The sequence below is a fragment of the Mixophyes fleayi genome, chromosome 1, assembly GCF_038048845.1.
Source record: "Mixophyes fleayi isolate aMixFle1 chromosome 1, aMixFle1.hap1, whole genome shotgun sequence".
Taxonomy (NCBI): Eukaryota; Metazoa; Chordata; class Amphibia; order Anura; family Limnodynastidae; genus Mixophyes; species Mixophyes fleayi.
Window position 1 is genome coordinate 319,479,844 of NC_134402.1, and position 13,143 is coordinate 319,492,986.

The following is a 13,143-nucleotide window of genomic DNA, read 5'->3' on the forward strand; positions in this document are numbered from 1 at the left end:
AATAGTAGGGCCTATGAAGTTAAGATGGGGTGGTTTCAAAGCTATTAATTGAATGTGGGCTGTTTGGGGAAAATTAGCTCTATTTATTAAATGTGATTATGAATTATTTAATGCCTGGGATGGTTGTGGGAAATGGTTACATTTATTAAACATAAATGCTATTTAATTTATTGCTGGGGCTGTTAGGAGGGAGAGAAATAGGTTTATTTATTAAATGGGAATACTATTTAATGCTGGGGGAAAATAGGTCTATTTACTAAATGTGTATGCTATTAATTTAATGTCAGAGCTAGTTAAAAAAGGAAATAGATCTATTTATTAAATGTGAATACTATTATTTTAATTTCGGGCTGGAGGGAGGCTTTATTATAAAACGTGGGTGTTATATTGATTTAACAGCGAGGCTGGTTGGAGATTTCTAAATTTCATATACCCATATTTTTTTCCAAATAGAGCATCCAACATTCCAGGATCCAGACAATCAGCAACTGAGCTAAAGACACCAGCAGACACAAGTGGTGAAAGTGACAAGAAAAGGTAGGAGAGAGCAGTACAGTCTGCCAACTGTCCTGAATCTGGTGGGGCAGTCCCGAATTTGGGTGACTGGCTCGCTTAGTCAGGATTTGGTCTGACTGCAAGGACAGTTGGGAGGTATGTCCCGCTTCACACTGTACTGGACAGAGCTGTATGCACCTAACAGTAGTGCACACAGTATTGCCTGTGTATTTGTCTAAAATGATAACCATGTTACATCATTGGGGTCCTCCCTGTCTAAAGTACCCCGGGGCCCCCCAGAGCATTAATCCAGCTCTGGGCCAGAGTGTCAGATTGACACCTAGTGCTCTGCTCCTCCTACCAGTAGCACCACTCATATTATTTGTTTTAGGTTAACCCTAAAACAAATAATAACCCTATTGGTATATAGTCCAATGCAAAAACAAGGCCTTTTGCTGGCAAAAACATCAGATTTTTAAAGCAAAATGGCTGTTTGCATTTTGATACATCAGTCCATGTGTTAAATAATAGAACATTATGTAATCTATTGCTATAATATGATTTATACCCCATTATAATCATCGAGGTTTGTAAAAAAACAAAAAACAAAAGTGCTGTAGGGAGGAGGAACACATAAAATAAAATGCAATATAAAGTGAGGCTTGTTTTCTGCTGCATTTTTTGTTTTCATTATTTAAGATCTATCATGTATAATAATAATAAAGTATCGCTACGTTAAGTAACACTATAATAGCCTCTTTTTATATTGATAAATATTTATTGTACCGAAGACCACCCTTTATGATTGGGCCGCTGCTTACAGAGCCAGTGCTCCCCCCCTGGGCTAAAGTCTGTCAGACAGCCCCTGCTTCTACACACACTTTCTGAGAAGTGTTCACTTCACTCTGCTTCAGTTTTGATGTTGCCTGCATAGAAGTTTTAATTACATTGTACACTGTGCTAAAGGGAAGCTTCGAAATGCATTAACGCTCCGTTAAAGTGAAAACAAAGTACAAGATTTATCCTTAAATTAGCATTGTTTTTCAACTCCCTTTTGTACAAGTTCAAACACTGACATTGTTATTAAAATGCACATTAATGTGTATAATTTACAAAATGCTGTTTATATATAGTACCATTTGTATTTTAATAGAAAAACAAAAAGTAGACAAATATTTTAATATCAGTGATATGATGGAAGATGGCTGGTGAGCCTGTAAATTGGGATTGGTTTGTAGTCAGGCATGTACGTTTTGTATATTTCACTGAAGTCCATTTCTTTCTCTTCTCAGGGACCCTGTATCCTACCGTTGTGATCCACCTTCACTTCCTAACTCCCAACTACCCAAAACCAATTCTAGCGAAAGGTCCACATTGCACTGTCTACCACAGCACAACCTCATGTTCCTGAAAACCCACAAGACAGGTAGCAGCACAATCCTTAACATTCTGTTCCGCTATGGAGAGAAGCACCGACTGCGATTTGCTTTTCCCCGTGGACGGAATGACTTTGAGTATCCCAGCTACTTCCAGCACTGGCAGGTTGAGAGATACCATTCTGGCATGTGCTTTAATATCATCTGCAACCACATGCGCTACAAGCATTCAGAGGTGAGCATACTGATGCCTCCAGACGCAGCCTTTGTCACAGTGCTCCGCAGCCCAGCTCTGCTTTTTGAATCTTCCTTCCAATACTTTGCACATGTTGTGCCTTTAACTTGGACTCTGCCTGGTGCTGGAAGTGAGCAAAAGATGGATGCCTTCTTGCGCAGCCCAATGACCTACTATGACGCCAATGGATTCAATGCTCACTACCTTCGTAATCTCCTTACTTTTGACCTGGGCTTTGACAATAATATGGATGTAGTGGACCCCAGGGTGTTCCATTTACTCAAGGAGATTGATGGGCGGTTTCACTTGGTTATGCTCTTAGAATATTTTGAAGAATCTTTGTTGCTGTTGCGTGACTTGATGTGTTGGGAATTAGATGACATACTTCACTTTAAGCTTAATGCCCGGAAAGACTCTGACGGCTCACGTTTGAGCCCAGAAATATACCAACTGGCACAGGAGTGGAACTCATTAGACACACTTATTTATCAACATTTCAATGCTACGTTTTGGATGAAGGTGGAGGAGTATGGAGTGGAGAGGATGAAGAAGGATGTGATAGAACTAAGGAGAAGAAATGAAGAACTAAAACAGGAGTGTATTGCAGGAGGTGGTCCAGTAGATGCCAATAAAATTCAAGAGTCTGGGCTACAGCCATGGCAACCTTTGGGCAAATCATCTATCCAAGGATATAATCTGAAAAAGAATATTCCACCTCAGCACAAGCAGCTATGTAGGAATATGCTGACTCCTGAAATACAGTACATGAGCCGGCTGGGAGCAGACCTATGGGTTACACGACTGTGGGGTAGCATTAGGGCACTGCTCAACTGGTGCCTCTGATAGGAAGAGAAAAAGTGATTGGCTGCTACAAAGAGGTTGAGACCCACAGATAGTATTGAGGACAGAGAGAGGATTACAGAACTGATTCCCGGAAGGAGATGAGAACAAGTTGGTGCCTAAGTCACTGGAATGGTGCTCACAAGAGTGACATGATTGTGATTCTGTGATAGTGGTCATTAGTATTTCTTTAGAATGTGTGTTTTAGTATGTAAACTCTGTGAACTCCATGGACAGTAACCATACAGGGTATCTTTCTACAAATGAAAAGCTGAAAGAATCATTAACTGTGCATTATCTTTAGTTCTGTAACATAATGCTCCGTTGTTTGTTTTTCATGGGAGTGACTGAGTCAGTTCACCTGATCAGATAGAAGGTTTTTATGAATATACCCCTTATTAAAGTAAAAAGCCCACCAGGATTACAGCATTAGGTGCCCAGCTTTAATTCGCATTGTATCTCCATAAAATTAATATTTTAATTTATTGGTAAAATATATGACCGGATAACACCTCAATGATAATGTTATGTTCGTTTTCCATATATCTTTAGGAATGTCCTAACTGAACCTCACAGCCGTGCCCGGTTAACTGAATGCGTTTTATATCCATCTTGATAGATGTGTATATGAGGCTGGAGTTTGGTAGTACAAATAAAGACAAATTAAATAACATGGTGCAAATAGCAAGAATGTGCTGTCACTTCTAGCCACCAATGAGGTATTATTGCTCATTTATATGGCATGCGCTACAGTTCAAAGCTAATCTCTGATCGCAGGCTATAGATTACAGCAATTTCTACCATGCTATTAAATAAGTCATGCTGCTCAGAGGGCTTTGTTTCCTTTCAGTCCATGTGCAGGGGTAGCCCAGATGGAACAACCCGTCGCACCCCCAGAGACATGGCCATGATGAGTGCATTTGTGCAAGTAGATGCAGGACATAAAAAAAAACAACAGCATTTGCACTGCACTTTTACATGTTTGTAAATGAGCCTTATTGTTGTTTTTAACACATTAAACAATACATCTAGCTTGCCCTATAGTAGAAATGCTTCTATTCCTCTCCCATAAGCTACAGTCTCTATCTTCTTTTTTAAACAACGTCTGTCTACTCTATCTCCTTCATTTCATGTAATTGGCATTAGGGAGGGCTGTTATCATAGAGATTGAAGACACAGATACATGACAGCTAAATGGCTAAAGTAACTATTTCCGGAATATGGCTTGTGTGATGATTAGATCATTTTGTTCACAATATCATCACAAGTTCCTAAAGTCTTAGTGAGGGGAAAAAACGGCTTAAATGGTAGCTCTTTTGTATACTATCCTTTAAATATGTTCTTTACATGTAAATATAAATTAATATTGCAAATGATTTTTCTTAGAAACAGTATGCATACATTTTGCATTGAGAGAGCATTATGCCTCATCAAGAAACAAGACATCATTGAGAGGACATAAATCACTGAGAACCGGAACAGATATTGGCCTCATGATAATGTAACTCTGGCCAGCTGCCGGCCCAATAGTCTCAGGACCTTTGTCCCACTTGCTGGGACTGTTGGTAGGTGTGTTCCACTCACCATGACTTGCACAGTAATCTTAGCAGCACAGCAGAACTGTGGTGAGCGGCTGCCTTGCGCAGCTGCCACTGGTGAACACAGCAATGCAGAAGTCGTTATAATGGTGCCAAAGAAAGGTTGGCGGCAGTCTAGAGCTTTATGTGGACAAAGCGGCGGTGAGCACACATTATCCAATGCTTGAAGGCATGAAATACGATCACACAACACCTAAAAGGGTAAAAGTTGAGGTGTTGCCCATAGAATGTACTCGATAAATGATAGTTAGAACCTTATTGGTTACTAGGTCAACACCAATTACGTTTTAGAGGGTTAGTAAATCTACCCCAGGCAGTATCATCATCACCATTTATTTATATAGCGCCACTGATTCCGCAGCGCTGTAGTATAAAATTAAAAGTATCACATTCAGAGTCATGCAAAGTGTTGCCCAAAAGGGGTTTAATTAACAAAAAAAGCCTCAAATGATCAAATATTATTTAGCCCTATTTGGCAATATTTTAGAACAATTCCTGTTGCACTGCCCCTGCTTAGTTGCCTATTTACCTGTTACATCATATTTCTCAATATTCCAAGGTCTAAAAAGATAGTCAGCTAGGCAGTAATATAGTGTGCTGGACAGAGCATGCACAAGGTAAAACAATGACACTATTTTACTATTATTGACCTTAAATTAATGTAAAACAGGGCAAACTAACACAAAACCTCAAGCCAGGATTTGTGGCGAGGCCACAGAGGCTCCGGCCTAAGGAGGCAGATTTGTAAGGCTTGGCAGGTTGCTCTTCATCCTCATACCACTTTTTTCATTCGTAACACCTGCCAATTTAGAAAAGTGATAAGTTTAAATTATTGGTAGAATTTGTTTATTTCTTAGATGTATTTATATTTTACATAGATCATACATAGGGTGAGGTTGGGGTCATAAAGCTCTGTGGCAATGGGAGGGCAGCAAAAGTAGCTAGTGTGGGTTAGATCTGGACCTGAAAAGTGCCCCAATCAATATTTACTACTTAAACTAATTTAATACACTTCAAATAAATGTTATCCCTTAAATCATTAACATTACAATTATATTAAACAGCTACTGTTAATAATGGCACCCCTTATAAACACCTATATTCAACTACCAATGAAATACCAAGTCCACCAGATTAATATAAATACCTCTGAATTTGTCTAAAACTTACCAGTTATATTTAAAAGCCCTCCAAGTTACCATTAAACCCCCAGATAAACATTCAGATTAATATGAAGACGTTCTGCAAAACTGATTTGCATTTAGCTTCCTACCCACTTGTACTAGGTGCCCTGTCCATGTCACCTTCCGCCACCCCACCACCACATTTTGCTGTGTAGCGCTAAATATAATGAAAATGTAAAATAATGATATAATGTTGGGTATAATTACAATTTTGTTATGATGCCTTCAGTATGTTGGTCAGTGCTTTCAAATGCTCAGTGTTTTCCTTCAGTGTCCGGCTTGCCTGCTCGCACATGCACAATGGATCTGCAAGCCCAGAAAGTATTGATAGTTTTTAAAACATAAAGGGGTATATTTACTAAACTGCGGGTTTGAAAAAGTGGAGATGTTGCCTATAGCAACCACTCAGATTCTAGCTGTCATTTTGTAGAATGCACTAAATAAATGAAAGCTAGAATCTGATTGGTTTCTATAGGCAACATCTCCACTTTTCCAAACCCGCAGTTTAGTAAATCTAGCCCAAAGCCATAAGCAGCATTACATATAACTTGTAATAAATATAATTTTGTTGTCTTTTACTTAAATTAGTAAATCATTTTATTCTTTTTTTTGTAAATAAAGAAAATAATTTAAACAGTATTGCACTAAAAGAAAATGAATGAATGCTTATGTTCTGGTAATGCCATCCTCAGATGATCACTGAGCAGGCATTACATAGCACTGCAGTGATACTTGATAAATAGACTCCCCCATGTGGAGGGAGACTATCACCAATGACAGCCAGCAAAACTTAGCACTGAAAGGATTTTTATGCTAGTTTCACTGTCAAAGGGCTTTTCACCTTTTGCTAGACAGGCCCCAAATGTCAGCTGTTTGTACTGCTGCCTATGGTCAGGTTTTGGCAATGACCAAACATTTTCCACTATAATAGCAACATTGACAGTCATTGGTAATACCATTTTACTACACTCAAACAATGACAGCATCTTTGGATGTAGTATGTGCACATGTATAGTAGCGATTGCATTTATTTTGGTGCTAAAGATCTCATCCACTGTATCCAGGAACCACTTGAAATTATTACTCTGTTCTGTGTGACTTAAGTGGCTATGCTATATTTAAAGTATTTGTGCACCCATCCAATGTACTATGTTTTGTACATTTTGCATTTTTAAAGTCTCTTTCACATTTGGTTCTGTTCCGTAAGCCTTTGTTAAATAGTGAATAAACCTATTTATTGATTGACATATTTAAGTAGTGTGTCTGTATGTCTTAAAATAATCCCTATACAGTAATGAGACATCTTATCCAACCTGCTCGTGAACTGACATTTTCCAGATTAGGTGTTTTACATAGATTGAAGCACATCTCTTATAATGACAAGATTTTTGCCTCAAATTTCATTACTGTTGGACTACTGACATTTTTTCCCTATATATTTTAAGATTCAAATAAGCAACAGGCAAATCAATGGAGAGAGTACATTTTAAGGATTAAAAACAGGTAGTAACATGAAAAGAGAAAGGGAAGTAGAGAGTACAGCAGAAGGGGAGGAGGAGTATAGCTAATTTGAGGTGAGTACCAACATAATATTTAGACAACTCATTAATAGATACATAGCACAAAATATCATACATGAAACAAAGTGCAATAATCCGATAATTATAATTTACTGGAGAGATAAAACAGATTACAGTAATAATATGTTGAAGGTTGCCACCATGAGCAGAACAGCTATTGTAGTGGGGAATGCAGCTGCTACTGGAAGCCCTCCCTGTTGAAGATGATACAACAGCAGTTTCGGCTGCATATAATTTTTCACCTCCAACTTACTGAAGCTCCTTCTAGTCATCAGGCCATGGTTGCCGTCATAGTATTCAAAAGGCAGTCTGTGATTGGTTAACAGAGTAAGCTGCTTCCTATTGGCTACTATATCAGTAGTCAATGCCTAATTACTAGAGGGAGCTTCAGTAAGCCACCGAAGGTGAGAAGTTGTCTTTTTCATGTACCTGGGACTCTTACAATATTTTGCTATGAGACCCACAAATATCTAGTTTTTTTCCAGGAACAGTTTCAGGTTTTAAAGATTTGTTCCTTGTCCCCAATTTGTCAATTGTGACCTACTACACAATACAATTCCTATTTTTATGCATGCTTGATGCAATTCTCATCTCATCTCTCATCTTTATAAATTACAAGGAAGGAAGTATTTAAAAAGTAAAAAAGTACAATTAACAAATGTATTAAGAATACAGAATGGTGATTGTAGTACTCCAAGGTCTGCTGTGACAGTAGCACATAACCTGCACCATCTCAGCAGACTTTCATTTTAAATTGCAGCCAGGAGTTCCATCACAGCTATATTTATCTGCATGAGGAAGCGGATTCTCTGGGGTGTAGAGTTTAATTGCTCTCCAGGTGTTCACAAGACAAACAAACAAGCAAAGTACCAGATGGCAAGAAATGTCAAAATCCATAGACACACTGTAGGTTCACACATGCAGCAATTAAGTGTACAGTCGTTATAAACAGCAAAGGTCAAAACTAGCAGATATAAAACAAATACAGGAACTGAAGAAGACAATGCTGCCACTCTTCATGATTGGCCACAGGAAGGACATACTTGATGTCAATGACATAATCTATTTACACAAAGCACTCGGGGAAACTGCACAACTGTGAACACAGGAATGGGACTAATCTTTACGGTTAGTATTAACATGAATGCCATGGTTCAAACCCTGGACACAGACATAAACAAAATTGAGCAATAATGCGGTTTACGTAACAACAGCTCTGTATTCAAAGATTGTGGTATAAATGACTGCCAACATGTTTAACTGTTGCACTAATCATTCGGTGTCTCCACTATCATGCTGCCTGGGGAAAACATTGACCCCTTTTTACCAGGCTTAGATTAATACCCTACTTTTTAGGGAAACCATCCTTGATATGAATTTTAGGAATAAAGTACTTGTTCTAGAATGGTTTACTGCTTACATTTCCCTGTATCTCCTTCCCTATCATGGTGGCACACGATAGAGATTTATCATCCAAACTAGTATCTAGGAACGTGAAATGTGTAAATGCTCCCAGAAAAGGAAAATAGACTTTATAGTTTAGAATAAACACTCCCATAACACAACTTGTCTTCACAAGACACACTTATTATTGTCATATTTCCATAGATGATACGCTTCTTACTTTCTATCCGTGGGCCTACTAAACATAACCGAGTTATTACTCTATTCCTGCCAGCCCAAATTGTAGTTTTGACTACAATAATAGATTCACAAAGTCAACATTTGATCATTATTGGAGCTTTGGTTATGTTTGGTAAATTCATATGCCCCAACTGACATTTTCCGCCTCCTTGCTAAGATGTATCCTAAACTTATCATTCACACGTCACATTTGGTATGGGGATTTAAATATGGTGCTTGACCCTATAATACACAAATTCCACCCACATATAGACAAATTATCTTCCAGTCACGGAGCCTCCCTGAGATCAGTTTTACAAACATCATGTTAGATACATAGAGGGAATATTTTTACTCAAGAGACTACTCTTTCTCTTCCTATTTTTCAGGAAACATATTCAGTAATTGATAAATAATTTCAGAATTCCCCTTATTTCCCAAATGGCCTATTGTAGACCCATTCCAAGTTGCTGGTCACATCATGATGTCTTAATATCAAACTTCTTATCCCATGGAGAGCCACCTAAGACCACAACTTGGCGGATGAATGAGTCACTACAAACCCACAATTTTTGTCCACGATTAGATCAGACATAAATTATTTCTTTGTGGGTTTGATTAGCCAGTAGTTTTACCTCCAATCCTAGAGCAATACAGACCAGTAATTTCCTAAATTTCCTTTAATGTTGCTATATATTGCCATATGCCTTTTGGTAGCCTTCCTGATGAGTTTTCTCCTTCTCCTGTTATCAACTATGGAGGGATGTCTTTAACAATGTCCCTTTTGTGCCACATTGATGATAGTCTTCACAGTGGTCCATGGTACATGTGATGCCTTTGAAAGTCTTTTATACCCCTATACTGATTGGTACCTTTCATCATGAGATCCCATAGATGTATTGAAAGTTCCTAACAGACCATAGCTTTTCCAGTAGGAAGCAACTTAGAAAATTTCAAGGAAATACTACAGGAACAGTTGACCTTTATTTGGGGTTCATCACAATCACTGTCATATGCTAATTTGAACATTATTTTGAATGTGATTGTTAATTCTGAACACGGCTATAGCGCCATTATAAGAGGGTTTGCACACTTATGCAACCATGGAATTGTAGGGTTTTTTATTTTCACTTGTTTTTACTAAAAATTGTCTATTTGTTTTTCACTTGAATTTTGTTGGTTGTAAAGTGACATTAAAGGTGGATAAAGGTCTGACATGGTAAATAGTTCCAGGATAAACTAGGAGGGAATAGAAGCCAATTATACCCCAGTGACCAGTAAAGTTTCTCTTGAGTGTGTACATGTTAAGAACCCCTCCAGCCAGTACAGCAAAACCTGGAGTCTGCTCCGAAAGTCTGGTGTTCACTGTTGCCCCTAGTGGTGGGGACAGACTTGGCTACAGACAAACAGAGGGTCGTGAGATGTGCACTGGCTGGGGAGAACCCAGGAATAGAGTTACCGAGGCCGTAGAGTAGGAAGTGCAGGAGGGAGTCCGGTGAGACACAGAGTGGATGGTGTCAAGACTGATATATCACTTGTGGCCACTTGAATAAATAAAGAACAGTTGATAGAGAAGTCCCTTCATCCACAGCTACTTCTGTACCGGTGCTTGTCCAGATATTTGAGAGAAATGGTTGTTAAACGGTTGCCAGGGTAACTGCAACCCAAAGTACCGATGAGAGTCCGGAGATTTAGGGGTAACAGTTCTTAGGCAGTTGCCAGGGGTAACTACAACCCACAGTACCGGTGAGAGTCCGGAGATTTGAGAGAAATAGTTCTTAGGCAGTTGCCAGGAGTAACTACAACCCACAGTACTGGTGAGAGTCCGGAGATTGGAGGGAAACATTTGCTTGGTGGTTGCCAGGGATAACTACAATTATAGGCACATGGTGATATATGTAAACAGTCAATAGTACCTGTGGCAAAGTTGAGTCTGGAGCCAAAGGAAGATTGTTGAAATCTGAGCACAGAGATGCTGCAGGGGCTGCATCTCCATATAGGTTAGGATGAGCAGAGGAGCTGCAGCTCACGCCGGAGCCATGCCTGGGAGCACGACTTTACCGGGGTCCAGGAGATAGCTGACTGGAACTGGTGAGTAGATAGTAGAATCGTCAGGAACAGAATCAGATCTGGTACACGGGATATCAACACAGGAGAAGAGTCAAAGCAGAGCCGAGTCGATACACAGGGAAATCCAATGAAGATTAGTCAGGAACGGGAATACACTAAGCCGGGAGGAAACAACAGAAGCAGGTAACAGGGCAAACACAAGGGAGCAGAACACTAAGGTAAACATATTACCGGCAATCTTGCAGAGGATTAGCTGGCTATTTAAGGAGAGTAGAACCGATAGGCTGCAGGTGATAATGAGGAAGCCATGTGAATGAGCTAGGAGAAACAGGCTGGCCAGGTGAGGCATAATATAGAAATGACAACATGAATTGAGGGCAGATTCTGACAGAGAACAGACCTAACTGACCCTATCTAATACCTATCTAATCTATCTAGCTAATCTATCTGCCTATCTGATCTTCCTAAACTAATCTATCTAATCTATTTAAGAGCTAAACTAACTACCTATCTAAACACCCAGTGGCTATCTAACTTACCTAACTACCTACCTACCCCTAACTACCTACCTACCTACCTCTATCTATCTATCTATCTATCTATCTAGTTACTCTGACAGAGAGCCCAGCGAGTCATAACAGTACCCCCCTTTGACGAGGGGTTAGGAAACCCCAAAAGCCTGGTTTCTTGGGAAAAGTCAAACTTAAACCTCTCTGCATGGATATCAGCACTAGGAACCCAGGATCTTTCTTCTGGGCCAAAACCTTTCCAGTGGACAAGGAAATGGAGCTGACCTCTCCTAAGCTTAGAGTTCAGGATTTTCTCTATTTCGAACTCAGGTTCTCCTTCGACCATAATCGGGGGAGGTTTGGTCTGAAAACGAGGTGAGAACCTGGAGGAAAATATAACTGGTTTGAACAGAGAACAATGAAATGTTGATGGAATCCTCAAGGATTTGGGCAACTCCAATCAAAACGCTACTTGATCGATTCTCTTGATGATCTTGAATGGCCCGATGTACCGAGGCCTGAATTTTCGAGAGGGCTGTCTTAATTTGATGTTTTTGGTAGATAACCAAACGTGATCTCCGACTTTAAATGAGCACAGAATATGGTATCGGTCAGCGAATCATTTGGAGGTAATGGAGGCAGCGTGATGAGCAGAATGGACCTTTCTCCAGATTGCCCTGAGATGATGGGCAGGAGATCTAGGGTTAGGTGTATCGGAACTGGGAACTTGAGAAATCGAATTGCAACGAGGATGGAACCCCACATTCCAGTAGAAAGGGGACACTCCAGAAGCAGAATGACAAGTGTTATTGTAAGCAAATTCTGCCCAGGGTAAACATTTCGTCCAGTTGTTGTGCATTTTAGAGATATAGCAATGCAAATATTGTTCCATGGACTGATTCACCCTTTCTGTCTGACCATCAGATTGAGGATGATATCCAGAGGGCAAACTGACATTAATGCCAAGGGAAAGACAATTTTTTTTCCAGAAGGCAGCGATGAACTGTGGGCCTCTATCGGAAACTATGTCCTCTGGAAGACTGTGCAGTCTGACGATGTGCCTCACAAATAGATTCGAAAGAGCTTTGGCATTGGGAAGCCGAGAGAGTGGAACAAAGTGGGCTTGTTTGCTGAATCGGTCAACAATTACCCATATTGTATTGCATCCACGAGACTCAGACTTATGAAGAATAGACAGTGGCAGGAGATCCCCCATGGGCTGTGTTCTAGGAACTTTGGTCTGGGCACAGACTACACAAGCAGAAATGAAAGAAACCACATCCTTCTTCATTCCAGGCCACCATACAGAACATCTAGTAATTTAATAAGTACTTTAAAGGTTTTCAGGATTCCAGGATGTCCTGCTACTTTAGGAGTATGACCCTCAGTCAAGACTGCTTTCCTGAGATCAAACGGAACAAATAAGAGGTGTGCCGGAGTATTTGCAGGGGCTTGATCCTGGAAACGTTGGAGTGAAGACTGAAGGTCCTGAGTGATTCCAACAATGATGTTTTGATCTGGAATGATGGGAACAGAAGGACTCTCTTGCAGTGATTGGAAGCTACGTCAAAGCGCATCCGCTTTGATATTTTTTGAGCCAGGTCTATACGTGATCAGAAATTGGAATCGGGTG

At 39.8% G+C, this 13,143-nt stretch overlaps 1 protein-coding gene across 2 annotated transcripts in view; it reads left to right on the forward strand.

Annotated features, from left to right (window-relative positions):
- Window positions 1-6,977, forward strand: part of GAL3ST1 (galactose-3-O-sulfotransferase 1) — a 67,337-nt gene extending 60,360 nt beyond the window's left edge. For both annotated transcript variants that reach the window (XM_075213091.1, XM_075213100.1), the window contains exon 3: window positions 1,788-6,977. In XM_075213091.1, the coding sequence (XP_075069192.1) occupies window positions 1,788-2,949 (1,162 nt within the window). In that variant the 3' untranslated portion in view covers window positions 2,950-6,977. The remainder of the gene's footprint in view (window positions 1-1,787) is intronic.
- Window positions 6,978-13,143: the final 6,166 nt, after the last annotated feature.